Source organism: Zerene cesonia, chromosome 26, assembly GCF_012273895.1.
Source record: "Zerene cesonia ecotype Mississippi chromosome 26, Zerene_cesonia_1.1, whole genome shotgun sequence".
Lineage (NCBI taxonomy): Eukaryota > Metazoa > Arthropoda > Insecta > Lepidoptera > Pieridae > Zerene > Zerene cesonia.
The window spans coordinates 960974-977176 of record NC_052127.1 but is presented as its reverse complement, the minus strand read 5'-3'; the positions used below and the strand labels follow the sequence as shown (position 1 = coordinate 977176).

The 16203-nt window shown below is 34.1% G+C and overlaps 1 protein-coding gene across 1 annotated transcript in view; it reads right to left on the bottom strand.

Moving 5' to 3' along the window:
- Positions 1-16203, bottom strand: part of LOC119836902 — a 130517-nt gene that overhangs the window by 65079 nt on the left and 49235 nt on the right. The window contains 2 exon segments of the mRNA XM_038362354.1: positions 47-159; positions 15176-15445. Of these exon segments, the coding sequence (XP_038218282.1) occupies positions 47-159; positions 15176-15445 (383 nt within the window).

Genomic DNA, 16203 nt, shown 5'->3' with positions numbered 1-16203 from the left:
ACGATTGTTATTTTTAGTTAGTAGAATATATTGGTCAATGACTTACTTTTCAGTCGTGTAATGCGTTGTATACGTGTGTTCCGTGGTTGCAACGTCCTGCATATTGAATTCCTGTCGGAACGAGCGCGCTGAGCGCGGCGCCATTGCCTCGACGAGGCGCTGAAAACATTAGAGTATATTTTTAATTTTATTTCTTACTTAACTAAACTGAATTAATTAGAGTTTCATAACATTTAAAAAGAGACTATTTATTTATTGTTTTTTTGGGATTATTAAATACTATAAAACATTATTAAAATTATAATATGGAAGATTGAAATGAAATTTAATTATTATTAGCCGTGAAATAATAATAAATAATGATTTTTTTATTGCACTGTTCAATTTTAATTTTGAAGCTTTCGCTAGTAAATTTTGACATCCCTTTTTGACATAAATAATTGAAAATAATAAGTGTATTCTCTCAGATATATAGCTAACAATAAATTATACCAGTTACTTTTTTCTTGTACGTCCCTCTTCTCTAACGTAACGTAAAATAAATTTGAAATGAAAAGCGGACAAATAAAACCTTATTATTAATTGTATTATATAATACTTTTTAAACTTATAATAAATTAATTTCGAATAATACCAACCCGACACTCAAACGCGAAGTCATAATCGAAGTCTTCCATTTTAATAAATGTTCACACTACCGTCTCAAAAAAACACTATACATGTTTCTCACAAAACTCACAACACACTAAATACTTTTATAAAAACAATTCAAAACGTAACCTATAAAGAATAGAAAAGAAAAAATCAATGACAACAAATGTAATAGACTTAATTCGTAATTATTCTGTTATTTTCCGAACGCAACTGAACGCCGAAAAGTCTATCTTAAAACTGAATGAAACTAGAAAAAATCGTAAGTTGTAATAACGCCGGTTCCAAATTTAAATCATTTCGTAATCGTTCCCGACGCGTCCTCACGCGGTCAGCGTCAGCTCCGAAACATATTACGCATATTTAGAAAATACAACAGCTGTTTTAAGATTATTTGAGGTTAGGAAAATGACTTGGCCATTCGATATCCGAAGGATGCGCGCGCAATCTAATGCGGTGCTGAAATGGAGCAATTGTTTTTGCTCACGTGAAAACGGATCGTGTGACAGGGTCATAAGTGCGATTATTGCATGGGCGAATGTGACACATTTATTTCTACCACTAACACAGGGGGACCCTGCTCTTGACACTTGTATTTCAATAGATATGATGTGAGTTCGAGTGACGCAGGCTGAATAGTATAGTAGCGTTTGTAAACCATCTAATTGTATAATACCTACTCAAAGGCTGTTAATAATCTTTTAAATTTGTAACCTAGATATAATTGACACAATAACACAATTCAAACATTATGCTTGATTCCATATAAGTAATAATAAATATTAGTTTAAAAAAAACTAAAAAACACGCTTTAACAAAAATCATATTTTGCAAATTAAAAAATGGAATAATTTTATCAAATTAGTGTATTGTCATCGGTCCTCAATAAATCTACAAAGTTTGAACGAAATCTGGCCGTTTAAAGTGGGTCAAAATCGCGCCCAAAGAAGTCGGTTACAAACAAACATACAAACAAACATACAAACAAACATACAGGTGAAGCTAATAAAAAGCGTGTAAAAAAAGCAAAATATTTTACGTGCTTTAACTATAAACAATCATAATATTGATCAAGATAATTCATTTTGATACAATGTTACAACACAATACATAGGGTTACATGAATATGGAGACTTTTTTAAAAACAATACAACGTAAATTAAACCAATGCTTTCAGCTTTAGTAATCATAATAATAAATATTACAAACATTACGTATTAGTCACTTTTCATATCATAGTTTGATGAACGTTAATATAAATATGTATATATAAGCATTCCCCACTACAAAATAAGAGTAATATGTAATCTATTCTATGTTGCTTATTCAAAATAATACTCTTCCGATATTATACAACACTGATTCCATAAGTTAGTCGCCGAAAATAAACAATTTTAGAACACTACAATCTCAACCATTCTATTCTCTATCCTCATTATAATTATGAGCCGTTTATAAATTGATGCTCATCTTATTTTATCTTTATCTTCAAAGATACTATTTTAGTCTCAGATTGAACAACCAAGAAATGCATTACAATAACCATTGATGTCTATACAACGAATATAATTAGTAGCAAGTATCTTCAAAAAGGTAACATATAGTTATAGTTGGGTGGTAAAGATATAACAAAATGTACACCATTCGCATAATCTGTCCTTTTTTCAATAAAAAGTATTTTATGTGTTTTTTAAAGGCAATTATAACCTGCCCTCAAAACATAACCTTGAGGTACACCAAAAGCGTATATATCACAACAAAATATAATTAAATGTTAATACATTATATATGTATATACAATTATCACACCAAATACAAATAAATATGACAATGACACATAATTTATGTAACGTTACGGACAAAACAAAATCGTTCTCTTTATCAAATGTTATCGCATGGTCTTCAGTGAACTTATATTTTTTGATAATATCAAGTAACACTGGATTTGTATTTTTTTTTGTTTATTTTTATATACTTTACGTTATGTGCACAGATTATTCTAGAGATTTATAAAATTCAATCTGCTTACTTTATGTTTTTGGATACAAAGGCTGTGATAAATTTGCTATGACCAATTAATCAAGTAATTTAAACACAATAAGCATTATATAATTAAATATTCACGCTATTTTATACTCTAATCAGCAAAATGTTCTAGATGTGTCGATCGATTATATCATAATGCATTTTTTACTTTTCTATTCAGCGAAGCATGTCCTGGCTGGGTTCGTCGCAAAAACAACCAATTTGCTGAATTTTGCGGAGTTCACTGACCTGTCTCTTGCATTGATCGTATACTTCAGGTGTTTTTAAATGAAAATAACTTTTTATTACGTCGTACCATTTAACAAGGTGCGATGTAATTGAAATATTAGTTAAAATACCATCGAAAGCAACAACTATTTATAATACAAGGGCTAATAATATAAGGGTAATTACTTTATTTTGCAGGAGTAAGAAAGTAATGAAGCATTCGGTAATAAAAAAATAGTCTTCTTTAAAGTATGTACTTGGATATTGACAATAAATACACCATGTTTCGAAACTTACACAGATAAACAGAAACAGTATAACAATGCACTACAAATAATACTGCTCGTAGTAGATAAAAAGATTATTATTAAAACATAGCCACATGATACTTATCAAGTCAAAAGCAATATTCGAGAGCACACGCTTCGCATTATAAAGAGGGATTATTGGATTGGTTCACGAGCATATCCAAAGATAGATTATAAATATTGTAGGATCAGAGAGCAGAAAAATATTGAAAACAAATGTGAAGTCAACAAACTCTCTTTGAATTATTATCTTGTGTAGGTTTAACTAATTTCGAATTTCAAATTTGGAACTTCGTCTTTCTGGAAGTAAGTCAATCCTATTAATATTATAAATGCGAAAGTTTGTAAGTATGGATGTATGGATGTTTGTTACTCTTTCACGTAAAAACTACTGAACCAATTGCAATGAAATTTAGGTACGTAGACAGCTGGATAACTGGAATAACATATAGGCAACTTTTTATTCCGATATTCCTACGGGATACGGACTTACGCGGGTGAAACCGCGGTGCACAGCTAGTATAGTCATACATTAACGCCAATTAAAGGCAAGTAAGCGCTTATTATTGTAAATATATACAGAATTCTTACATCGCAACGCTCTATTTAAAAAGAAAAGTCACGTACGCGCATAGTAATCGGATTTGGGGAATGTAAAACGCTTAGTGGCATTACAATCTACTTAGGTAGTGAGGAAGTTGATGTAATAAAAATGGTATTATTTTATCGAACAAATCAGTTTTTTGTAAATCCCGTTACTGATTAAATTTTAATTCACTATACATTCTTTATATTTTTAATATGCTTTTATTAACTTCACCTGTATGTATGCATGCTTGTATGTAAACGACTGCTTTAGATTCGATTTTGACCCACTTTTAACGGACACATCGATGACATTACAATAATTTCGTGAGTTTATCTCATTATTATGATTAGGATCGCCAGAATTCAATAATCTCCTCTTCTGTACAAGATAAATAGACTGAATTTAGTTGATTCTCTCAATAAAACTTGTTTTTTAGTTATTTTTTAATTAGATATGTTCATTGTACAGTTCATATAAAATTAACGTATTTTTAAAATTCCTTTTACATGTTTTAAAACTTGAAGTATCTATAACTAATCATTGTTTTCTCTAATTCAGTATACGGGTAATGAGTATAAAGTAACACATACTGAAGTTTCGGATCGATACGTCCTTGACATCCACGTAAGGGCTTGTGTTACCTAACTGCCATAGAAAGAGTTTTTTTTAACAACGTTAAAATATGAAGCGTATTATTCAACGAATGAATGAATGAATGAATTAATGAATGAAAATTCTTTATTAAAAATCTTAAATTAAATAGCGAAAGGCGGCCTTATCGCTAGGTAGCGATCTCTACCAGGCAACCCATTCAATATAGTTACTGGTAAGCATTCAACTCGAATAACGTTGTGTAAATTTTACTGTTGTTATTAGTGCAAAAAAAGATTTCGCAAGCCCACGATAACAAAGTACATTTATTACAGACATCACAAAAGACCCATCTAATTAAAGGACCACGTTTTAACATAATATAACTTATTACCTGTCCCCCCAAAGTGTACAGAAATTGTATTAAAAAGTAATTACAATGCATCGACCGTCATTTTCGGCGAGCGAAACGTTCACAACTAATTATTATGCCGCTTATATCATCGGCCTTCACTCACGAAAACCGATGACCACATGAAGTCATAGAAGTGTGGCCTTGGAAACATACGTTACTTTTAACGAAAAGCTATTTTTAAATATATCTCGCTGACCCGGCAAACGCTGTTCTGTCTTACTCTTATCATTTAGGAGCATGGAAAAGAGATGTTGGTCGATTCTCTGACCTTCCCGATATGCACAAAAAATTTCATGAGAATCGGTCCAGCCGTTTCGGAGGTGGTAACTAGATTTGTGACACGAGAATTTTATACATATTTATATAAAATATTGGTCGTATATTCCAATGGGATTGTACATTATTAGAAATGTGAGTTTAAATGTATAATTCGCAAAAGAACATACAGATTACAAAGTTTCGAAAAGAGAATAAATACAGAATATTTTTTTATCCTCCTAATACAATAAACGCGAAAGTTTCTAAGAGTGTTTAGTTATTTGGTACTCTTTCACGCGAAAACAACTATTCATATCTGCTTTTTAACGGATTTCAAACGCGATTTATTCATTACATTATTTAACCCGACGTTTCGAACACTTTACAGCGAGCGTGGTCACGGGGAGACCATCATCAGGCTATTCCTAAATGTATAATACTCGCGTAAAATCAAACACAAGAAGATACAATATAGCATTATCAACAAACCACATATGTTTCTGAACAATACATACAATAGACAGAACAAATGTCGCGTGTGATTATAATTAGTCTGGCACGGTGGACCAGCGCAGACCAGCTGCCAACGTCCCAGTACCACAGCTACTCTCTATGCAATGCGAACTTTATAAACACAATGATTCGGTTGCGAAACGACGTCTCGTTTTCATTCATCATTTATATTAAAATATTCATAAATTTCATAAATAAAGGTAATTAAAAGATGAAGGTTTCGATAAAACATTTGTTAAAAAATACATTACTATTAAAACAAATTATTTATTGTATACCTATCACTCACAAAATCTATCATTATTTAATTTCTGCCTGAACGTCTGTTCGCGCTTATCTCGTAAACGCATAAGCTAATTTGATATTTGATTCTAATATTCCACATTTTAAATTTGCTGTTTATATTATTATAACCAATTCATTGATAAAAGTTATACGTACGCAAATCGCGGATATATGCAATAACTAATTCAAACGCTTATAAAGCAACAAATTCATCGAAGCTAAATAAAAAACTAAAAAACTCCTTCCAATTTCAAAATAAGTTTTTTACGATCAAATTCGTGCATTCAATATTCGCTTGTAAAGTGAATAAGTAAAATATAGCACGCGCGGTCAGAGTCAACTCGGTGAATTAGTCAAGGTCGGCTGATGGATATGACCACAATACAGGATAGGACACAAAATCTGTTTGTTGTTAATATATATTAATAGAAATATCAATATTTGAGGATGTATCATCAACTGGATGCAATATTGAATCGCTTGTTGAAGACATGTAGGAACTACGTGAGAATGTGATCGTTTTAATTAACGATGAATAGATAATCCGATTTAAAACGCGTTGATTTTTTAAAATTATAAGGATGGTTGGTAGAAAAATAGATCATTGCGGAATTGTTTTTGACAAAAGTATACAGTGCGGCATAAATTCAACAGCATCTATAGACGGTTACTTTATCTAAATACTAGCTTTTGTACGCGACTTTGCACGCGTTAAATTCGAACTAATTTAATACATTATACATATAAACCGTCCTCTTGAATCACTCTATCTATTTAAAATAAAGACATCAAAATCCGTTGCGTACTTTTAAAGATCTAAGCATACACACATTTAGACTCGAAAAGTGACTTAGCTTTCAAATACTATGTAATATGTTTTTCTGTTTACCCGCAATTATATTGAAGAGATAAAATATATAAATTATGTTACGTAATGTTTATTGTCATTTAGTTCTAGACATTAATAGAGATGACCGTCAGCGTACCCCAAGGTTGTAAAGAGGCAATGTTTTTACAATTCGTAAAACTTAAAGTGATGTCATTTGAACTGTTTTGGTCACAAACACGAGGTCGGATAATTTATTAGCTTACGCGGATATAAATAACTAAGTTGGTGAGAACGTTGGGCTCGGAGTGGTTCCGTATTTATATGAAGTAGTATATTCAGTATTGTTTCTGCTATGGATACGCTTCCAGTAGGAACAATATTGAAATCATTGTCATATTTTCTGAAAACTGTTTCTTTTTAGCGGGAAACAATTCTATAAAACTGATGTAATTGAACAAAAATGTATTTCTCCTTCATATTGAAAATATAATAAATAATTTGATTTGATTTTGATATACGCACCTATAATCAGTTTCAAGAGATTTTACTAGATTATCTCTGGATTATTACGATAAATCCTACTAATATTATAAATGCGAAAGTTTGTGAGGATGTGTGTGTGTTTGTTGCTTTTTCACGCAAAAACTACTGTGTGTGTGTGCTGTGAATTTCGGTACGTAGACAGCTGGACAACTGGAATAACATATAGGCAACTATTTATCGCGATATTTCTACGAGATACGAACTTACGCGGGTGAAACCGCGGGGCGCAGCTAGTTGTCTATAACACAGTGTAGTTTATTTTCCTTCGCATCGAAGTAGTGTTTAAAACTCAGTCACCGATCAAATACGGTATCGAATAATACTGAAACCCTATCTGCGAACTTAACAACCACATTCTGTCCCTAGTTCTATTATTACAAATCAACTAAATTTTAGTGAACTCATATGTATTATTCGAAGTCTAATTCTATCGTTATATCCTATCCTATCCTACTAATATTATAAATGCGAAAGTTTGTGAGGATGGATGAATGTGTGTCTGTCTGTAAGCAGTGGTGGCTCAGTGGTGAGGACCTCGGACTTCAAAATCGATAAGTCGGGGTTCGAGACCGGGCGAGCGTGCAGGAAATAAATTGATTTTTCAATTTATCTGCGCATGTAGATAACATAACCACTGCTTGAACGGTGAAGGAAAACATCGTGAGGAAACCGGCATGTCCAAGAATTAAAAGTTCGACGGCATGTGACATCTGCCAACCCGCACTTGGCCAGCGTGGTGGATTATGGCCTGAACCCTCATAGGAGGACTGTGTCCCAGCAGTGGGAACATATATGGGCTGATGATGATGATGTTTGTAACCCTTTCACGCATAAACTACTGAACCGATTGCAATGAATGTGGTATGTTAGATATGATAGATAGCTGGACAATTGGAATAACACATGGACAACTTTTATCCCATAATTCCTACTGGATAAAGAATTTTTCAGAGTTCAAACAAACAAACAAACAAACAAACTCTTCAGCTTCATAATATTAGTTTAGTGTTACTTCATGCTGTTCATGCATTTCATGAGTGATTTAAGATGTCAAGAGTAAAAAAAAAAACCTTCATTCCTCCGCAAAAATCTTAAAGAAATGGTAAACCACACACGGTCTTACACTAAATCAGTTTCGGTCGCAAAAGACCGATCCTCGTTTCCGGTTTTAATTAAATTCAAAAAGCCTCAACAGAAACCTGCTCATACAGTTAGCTACAGTTGCGGACGCACGAGCAATCCATTGATGCGAATTGTAACATATATGTCACGATATAGATGTAAATAATAAATTTAATAAACGAAATAATGTAATAATTCGATTTATTGATAGACCCAACTAAATTGTCTCACTTGATCTAATAAGTAAGGGAATTGTTTAATCCAGCCAATCTTAAACAGAATAATAATATAAACTCATGAAATTATTGCAATGTCACCCGTCCGTGATAAGTGAACTAAGTTTGGATTAAATATGTCAACAAAACATAGCAGATCGTCTGTTTACATGTTTTTTTTATATATTTTTATGAGATACTGGCTGCGCCCCGCGGTTTCATCCGCGTAGGTCCGTATCCCGTAGGAATATCGGGATAAAAAGTTGCCTATATGTTATTCCAGTTGTATGTAGTGTTGTGTAGCTTTCTACGTACAAAATTTCATAGCAATCGGTTCAGCAGTTTTTGCGTGAAAGAGCAACAAACACACACACATCCTTACAAACTTTCGCATTTATAATATTAGTAGGAGTAGGATATAGACTGAAGAAACGTATCGATCTGGCAGGCCACAGAAGACTGATCACCTACTTGTCCATAAAGCAAATCGATCAGTGAAACAGGATCATCATCTGCCCCATACCTGCCGCTAGGGGACACGGGACTTCACTTTTTAATCTACCAGATGACGCCTACATAGTGTAGGCTTCAATTAATTTCTATACACTTTCGAATACCATCGGACAGTTAGACACCAATAATTATTGGTGTCAAATATGAGTTCAACAGTTTATCAAAGGATACCGGGATTAACGGAAACAAATAATATATTCCTTTATCAGATAAGATACGAAATGTGCATATATCGGGGCGAGGTGCAATCGTAATAATCTATTGTGAAGTTTTATTATACAGTTATTGATAGCATTGATAAGTTTATATCGAAATGATAAGCTTTAAACTGTACATGATGTGTGTCACATTATTGTAGGGATAGGTAAAGAGAAGAAGGGGTGTTCCTCTAATCAGCTGATAGAAATATGCTCCGGTTATATGACGAGAAAATTAAAATAACAATAACTTAATTCCGCCACACGTGAAATGTCTCATGAGTATTTCTAATAAGTAGTTATCAATAAGCCTCTTGATACAAGAAAATTTTTCAAATAGTAGAATATATTATAGGCCTATCCTAGTTAATACAAAAGTTGTTTTCGCGGCGTAACATTATTATGTAAATTAAATTCACGTAGCTACCTACGGTTTTAGTATAAACTTCTGAACGGAAAAACATACATAAAAAGATGACTTATTTCCATTAGCGATAAAAGGTTAAACACGTTATAATCGCGAAAAGGAAAATAAATATTTAACCGCAATTCAAATCATTCTTATTTACGGCTATGATTTAATCTTTCGTGACTAAACCCGCTCGGAATTACAACATTTTACGCGTTTTCTTAGCAAACCGTTCGAAAACAAATTCTTATCGGACATGCAAATGCATCGATACCTAATCTCTATTTTACTTCTCTGCGTGTTTTCGCAACCGGCCAGAACGCGAAGATAATTTAAAAAAATAATATAAAATTCCAAAAGCTGCCATGAACAATTTAATCACAAAAAAAAAAACACCAAAAACTCTTTTCACAGAACCTTTAACACTGGCACTCAAACATTTATTTGCTCGTTTCGTTCGAATTTCGAATCGCGGACGCGGATTGGCGCGACAAACGTCATGTAACTGTAGTCGCTGTCGCGGTACTAAAAAACCGCGAACTCGCCTCGCGCCCGTTTGTTGATACACCGCGGATAGTGACGTAATACAATAATATTGGAATAAGTCCAGTGGCAGTTGGCGCCGCGGCAAATCGTTTTATAGGATTCATCGATTGCTCGCTAATACCCTTCAAGTTTCAAAGTCTTCGCTGCATTGGATTACGATTTACCGGGTAAACAATAGCGCTTGTACAATCTAATAAAGACACTAATACATTTTAATCGTTAAGACTCTATTTACATACGTTGCAGTTGTGGGCTGCTGTAAATATTCTTCTACGATATATTGAGTAACACTATTAGAAATATTAGAACTAGCGTATTGTCTGTACCCTAGGTTATGGATTCACTAGGATAAATCCATTAGTTTCTATCAAATTTAAATTGATTTGACTTAAAGCGTATGTATAGAGTTATCAACTACATTTACAAATAGTATTTTTCTATGCGTACAACAAATAAGAAATCAGAAGGAAACTCAGTATTTAAGAGATTTATGATGATTTATTTAGACTATAGAAGATAAATTGTTGAAACTAGACCAAATCTGGATGGTACCTGGTTTGCGGACATGGCAGGCACCGACTTTCAAATAAAAAAAAATCAGAAGTTATGAAGTAACAGACACAAAAGCAGTCAAACAGATAACCTCCGTTTTTGAAGTCGGTTGACATTATTAACTTGAAAGTGACATTTAGAAAAGACTGCACTACCGTAAACGCAATGAGGTAGACGTGAAACGCAAGCGGCGCGCCAAAACCTTAACCAGTTCTCAACAAGTGGGTTAGCGGCGACATGGGTAACTCGTTGGCCAGTTAAACGGAACTATAATGGACAAATACATGGACAATCGCACATTTACGATATATAGACGTAAAAGGGGGTGAAAGGTTTCAAACACCTTTAATGTATTTTTCCTAGATGTTTTATAAAAAAAAAATATTGTCATTCGAAAAAGTAGTTTTTTTAACATAATTAAAAGTTTATTGAGAATTGTTTACAATAACCCCCATCTATAATTATTAATTACCCAGGTTGACCCTATACGTGTGTGCGTAAGTACGGGTGCACTAGGATGGGCTAAATGATCCAGGTCACCGAGCCACCCTGGATACCTGCGAGCCTGAGAGCAGATCCCTGGGTACCTGCTACTATGCTTTGGGTTTGGCCGTCGAGGTAAGAATCCCATAAACAGATTGTCCCCCCCCCCCCCACATAACGGTATGAGGTCATTTTTGAAGATTGGCTGCGCCGCGTTGTCACCCACGGCAGAACCCACGGGCAACAGTAAGTATGAAGATGTACAGTGTAGCTGAAACCGCGGGGAAGAGCTAGTTTTTCTATATATGGTGGAACCAGCGCTCGTATCATCTTGTGTATTTGTTACAAAATCACACAAAATGCCTGTCTTCGTTTTGATGAAGTTTGGTACATAATGGCCAACACTGAATTTAATGATTCTCACTGAAACTTCCTCGGAAACTGCATAAATACTTCACGCGTTCTTTATCATTAAACGATAACAAATCAAAGCGTGCGCCGTGACCACACTAATGTCAATATTATTAAAGTTGTATTAGTTACGGAAAAATAACTTATTTCAATATCAAATATGGCTACCGGTTTGTGCTATTCAGAGTTTTTAGCCGCCGGCTTCTTTCGGGTCTGGGATAAATACCATTTATATAAATACTGAACCGATTTTGATGATACTTAGCAATAATGTGGCTTATGTAGCAGAATAACACATTAGCATTAATACTTGATAACACTAAATCAGCGTTCGTCCGCGTGTGGAACCGCGTTGCTCAGCTAGTACAACACACTAATATTATAAATGTGAAAATTTCTTTGTTTGGATGTTAGTCCGTCAATCACGTTGAAACTACTGAACGGATTTCGATGAAATTTGATACACTGACTTGGGTGATAGGACACTATTTATCTCAATTAAATGCTCCCTTGTATAAACCGGAATCTTGATATCCGGGCGGAGCCGGGACAAGCGTCTAGTAATATAAATGTTTAGCATCTAGACAAGCAATTACACTGCAAATATGCGCCCACGCACCCGTGGGCGATCGCCGTACAAGGCGGTCCATTCGATCATAACCTTATTATGAAGTCTACTTGCTTCCCATGATACTAATCTTACGTAATGGAGAAATTAAATTTATTATTTTATTACATACTAGCTCGCCCCGCGGTTTCGCCCGCGTATGTCCGTATCCTGTAGGAATATCGAGATAAAAAGGTGCCTATATGTTATTCCAGTTGTCCAGCTGTCTACGTACGAAATTTCATTACAATCGGTTGAGCAGTTTTTGCGTGAAACACACACACATCTTTACAAACTTTCGCATTTATAATATTAGTAGGTATTAGGAAGTACGATGGAATTGGTTACGCAGCTATGTGTGCTATAGGGAAGAGTTGGTTTTGTGTAATGGAGCTGTTAAATCTGTATCTGGCTGTAGCCAGATAAAAATTTGAAAAATACATACAAATAGAAACGTATTTTTCAGTTTATTTCAAAATTTCAATCATGACGGAGTAGTGCTTAGGATTCGAACCCGCATCAATGCGTACCTATACAAAAATTAAATACGATATAAATAATTGCTAAATAAGCATATGTAACTAGCGATCTGTCCCGGCTTCGTCCGTACAATAAATACACATGTATTCTATAGCATTCAGAGATAACAAACATATACAACAGTGAAAGAATTTTTGAATTTTGGAATTTTGGAATTTTTGAAGTAGTTCTTGAGATTTGCGCGTTCAAACTAACAAATTCATTATTATTATGACTACAGATACAAATACTACGTGCTATGTAGCAAATTATTACATTATGTATAAACTACGCTCATTGCAAAACTATCGTAAGCCATTTATCATTTATTGTTACATGTAAATCTATTACTAACTAAAGGGTAATCATTATAATGACAACAGTTTCTTAGATTATCGTAAACACGTCATAGCAATTACGTGCGAACGCAATAAATACTTGGTTGCTTCATCATGGATTTATATAAGTACCTGGATGACCGAGCTTTGCTCGGTATTTTTTTTTTTTGTTTTAACTTTAATTATTCGCCAAAAAATAGTATTATTATTCACCAATAGATGTCAGGAAGAGTCATAATAAATTGGGACTACTCAAACGTCTCCTATTTGTTAAAAAAGTAAGTTTAAGTCGATAAAACACGAATAAAACACGAATATGACATTTCTAAAAAAGATTCCTAGCTAGATCGATTTATAGCCCCCGAAACCCCCTATATACTAAAATTCATGAAAATCCTTGGAGCCGATTCCGAGATTCCAATTATTTATATATATACATATACAAGAATTGCTCGTTTCAAGATATAAGATTTAATAGAAAAAGGTACATTTAAGTACAAAGTTTGTTCATTACAACGTTTCTTAGTCAGCGGTAGGTCGAGTTTTAAGACTATTGATTAGTTTATTTGTTTTTGATGTGAAAACTAAACTATATATACTAAACGGATTTGATATATAGACAGGGCATGAGCTGACTTGGGTGATAGGATAGATAGATAGGTTTAAATACTCCCTTGGTGTAATCTGTACTATAATATCATAAAGCTGAAGAGTTTGTTTGTTTGAACGCACTAATCTCAAGAACTACTGGGCCGATTTGAAAAATTATTTCAGTGTTAGTAAGCCCATTGATTGAGGAAGGCTATAGGCTATATATGTACTAAGGACGAAGCTAGGGCGGACCGCTAGGATAGTATAAAGCAAAATCGCTTCCCGCATCTGATCCTCTGTATGTACATATATGTATGCGTAGAGCTTTAAAACTACGGAAGATTTTGCTGGGGTCTTTTTATCAGATGTTGTGATTTTAATTGAGGTTTATAAGTATAATAACATCTATTAAATTACTTCGAATTTAACGCGTGCAAACGCCGTGGGTGAACGCTAGTAACCTAATAAAACAAACATAATTTATATTCGTTTCGCATATATTATCATTGTTTTTCTTTCTTCGATACCTCAATACTAGAAGGAAAAACCAAGCGCAGCCTTGTGTGCAGTATAGAATGTCACCCGTTAGTGCTTTATTCAAATTAATAATTGAATAGTTTTAGACCTCTTGCTTCGAGGTCCTATGACATCATCATTGGTCGAGTTATATCTAAATAGAGGTTGACGAATGCCTGTGTATGACTCTATATAAGAATACGTTATCTATATAAATAAAAATTAATCGCCAAATGAGGTGTTAAACGTAAAACACGGAAACGGCTCGACCAATTAGCTTATTTTTTTAAGTTTCTGTTCAGATACAATGAAAGTTTTTATGGAGGGAAAAAAGGTACCACAGGCGAAGCGGGGGCAGATCGCTATTTTTAGTTTAGGCGAAAACATAATACAGATATACTGAGAGTTTAGGTCATTTTTTAGTGAAGTTAAAGGAATTTTTCTAATTGCTATTTATAACCACATTAAGGTTTGAATACCTAATCATTAAATTCCATTTATATCTTCCATATTATGTTTGTAAATAACAAATTCGTAAAATTCTCTAAATCCGAACTCAGTTAAAATATTTTTACAAACATTTATTGTCTAAGACTTAAAATTATATATTGAAGCAAGACTTCCAAATTCGACCTTCTAGATCTTTAGACATGGTTAACTGAACCTGATTTAATATACACCAGATTTTAAATTACATTTTGTCTTATTAAAATATTTAAACCGGTGAAGTAAAACATTGTGAGGAAACTGGTATTTCCAAGAACCAAAAGTTTGACGACATCTGACATCTCTCAGCGTGGTGGATTACGGCCTGAACCCTTATAAGAGGCCTGTGTCCCAGGAGAGGGATAATATATGGGGCGATGAAAGCATACTATAATCACTATAAAAATTGTGTATAAAACTTCAAATATCACTTACCAATGTAACAATATCCCCCGGGTTAGCAGCCGCGATCCGCCTCAATCTCTCATAGAGCAAATCCAGCAAACGCTGATGTTTCGCGTTCAGCTCATCCAACTCTCTCGCTACGGCATCAGCTCCGGACACCAGTTCCACATCCCTCCCCCTGGCCCTGAACCGCTCCGCCATGTCTATATCCGCTTGTCTCTTTAGCTGCTTCACGTCCAAGGACGGGTGGATCTCCTCGCACAACCACTCCACGTAACGTTGGCAACGCGACGTGTGTATCTAAAGTTAGGTTTGGGTTAGGATGTTAGTTGTCGCAGACTGCTTTTTCTCTGGGTAAACGGCCAGTGTCCGGTAATAACTAATCGCGCGCCGAATGATTTGAATTTGAAAATAGAACTTGTAATGTTCTCTGGCGAAAATTGCCCTTGTTGATATAAAAACTGTTAATCGAAATTTGAAAATGGAACTCGGTAAATTCGAAATTCGAATTGATTTCTTTCGTTGGTAAAGAGCAATCTGCGTTCTTCTTTTGATGTTAAATAATTTCCAGCCAGTATCATTCAAACGATCGGTCATACTTTTGAATTTGGAATCGTTCTTTCAAAATGTCAGACAGACGTCCTCATTCGAGTCTGAGCACATTCATTCCGTATTAGGACAACAATGGCCAATTTGTTATACGAGTCCAGCTAGGTACCCCAGGATAGAGTCATGCGAAAGATATTTTTCTATGCGTGCAACACCGTGCGGACACTTGTACACCCATAAAACGTGCATTTGAAAAGCAAACGTCTATAATACTCATTTAATACAGCACTATAAGTACTATACAAATTTAACAGTAAATATAAGCGTTCTATTTATTACTTTATAATTAAGTTATCAAGACCAGCTATGCGTTGATATTTATATTGCAAATATATGAATTTTTTATATAAAATCTACTAATGGCCACTCTTATAAGTTATAAAAATTTAAGAATAAAAGGCATTTGAATTATGACTGTAGCGCCATCGTTACGTTCGTTGACCTTTCAT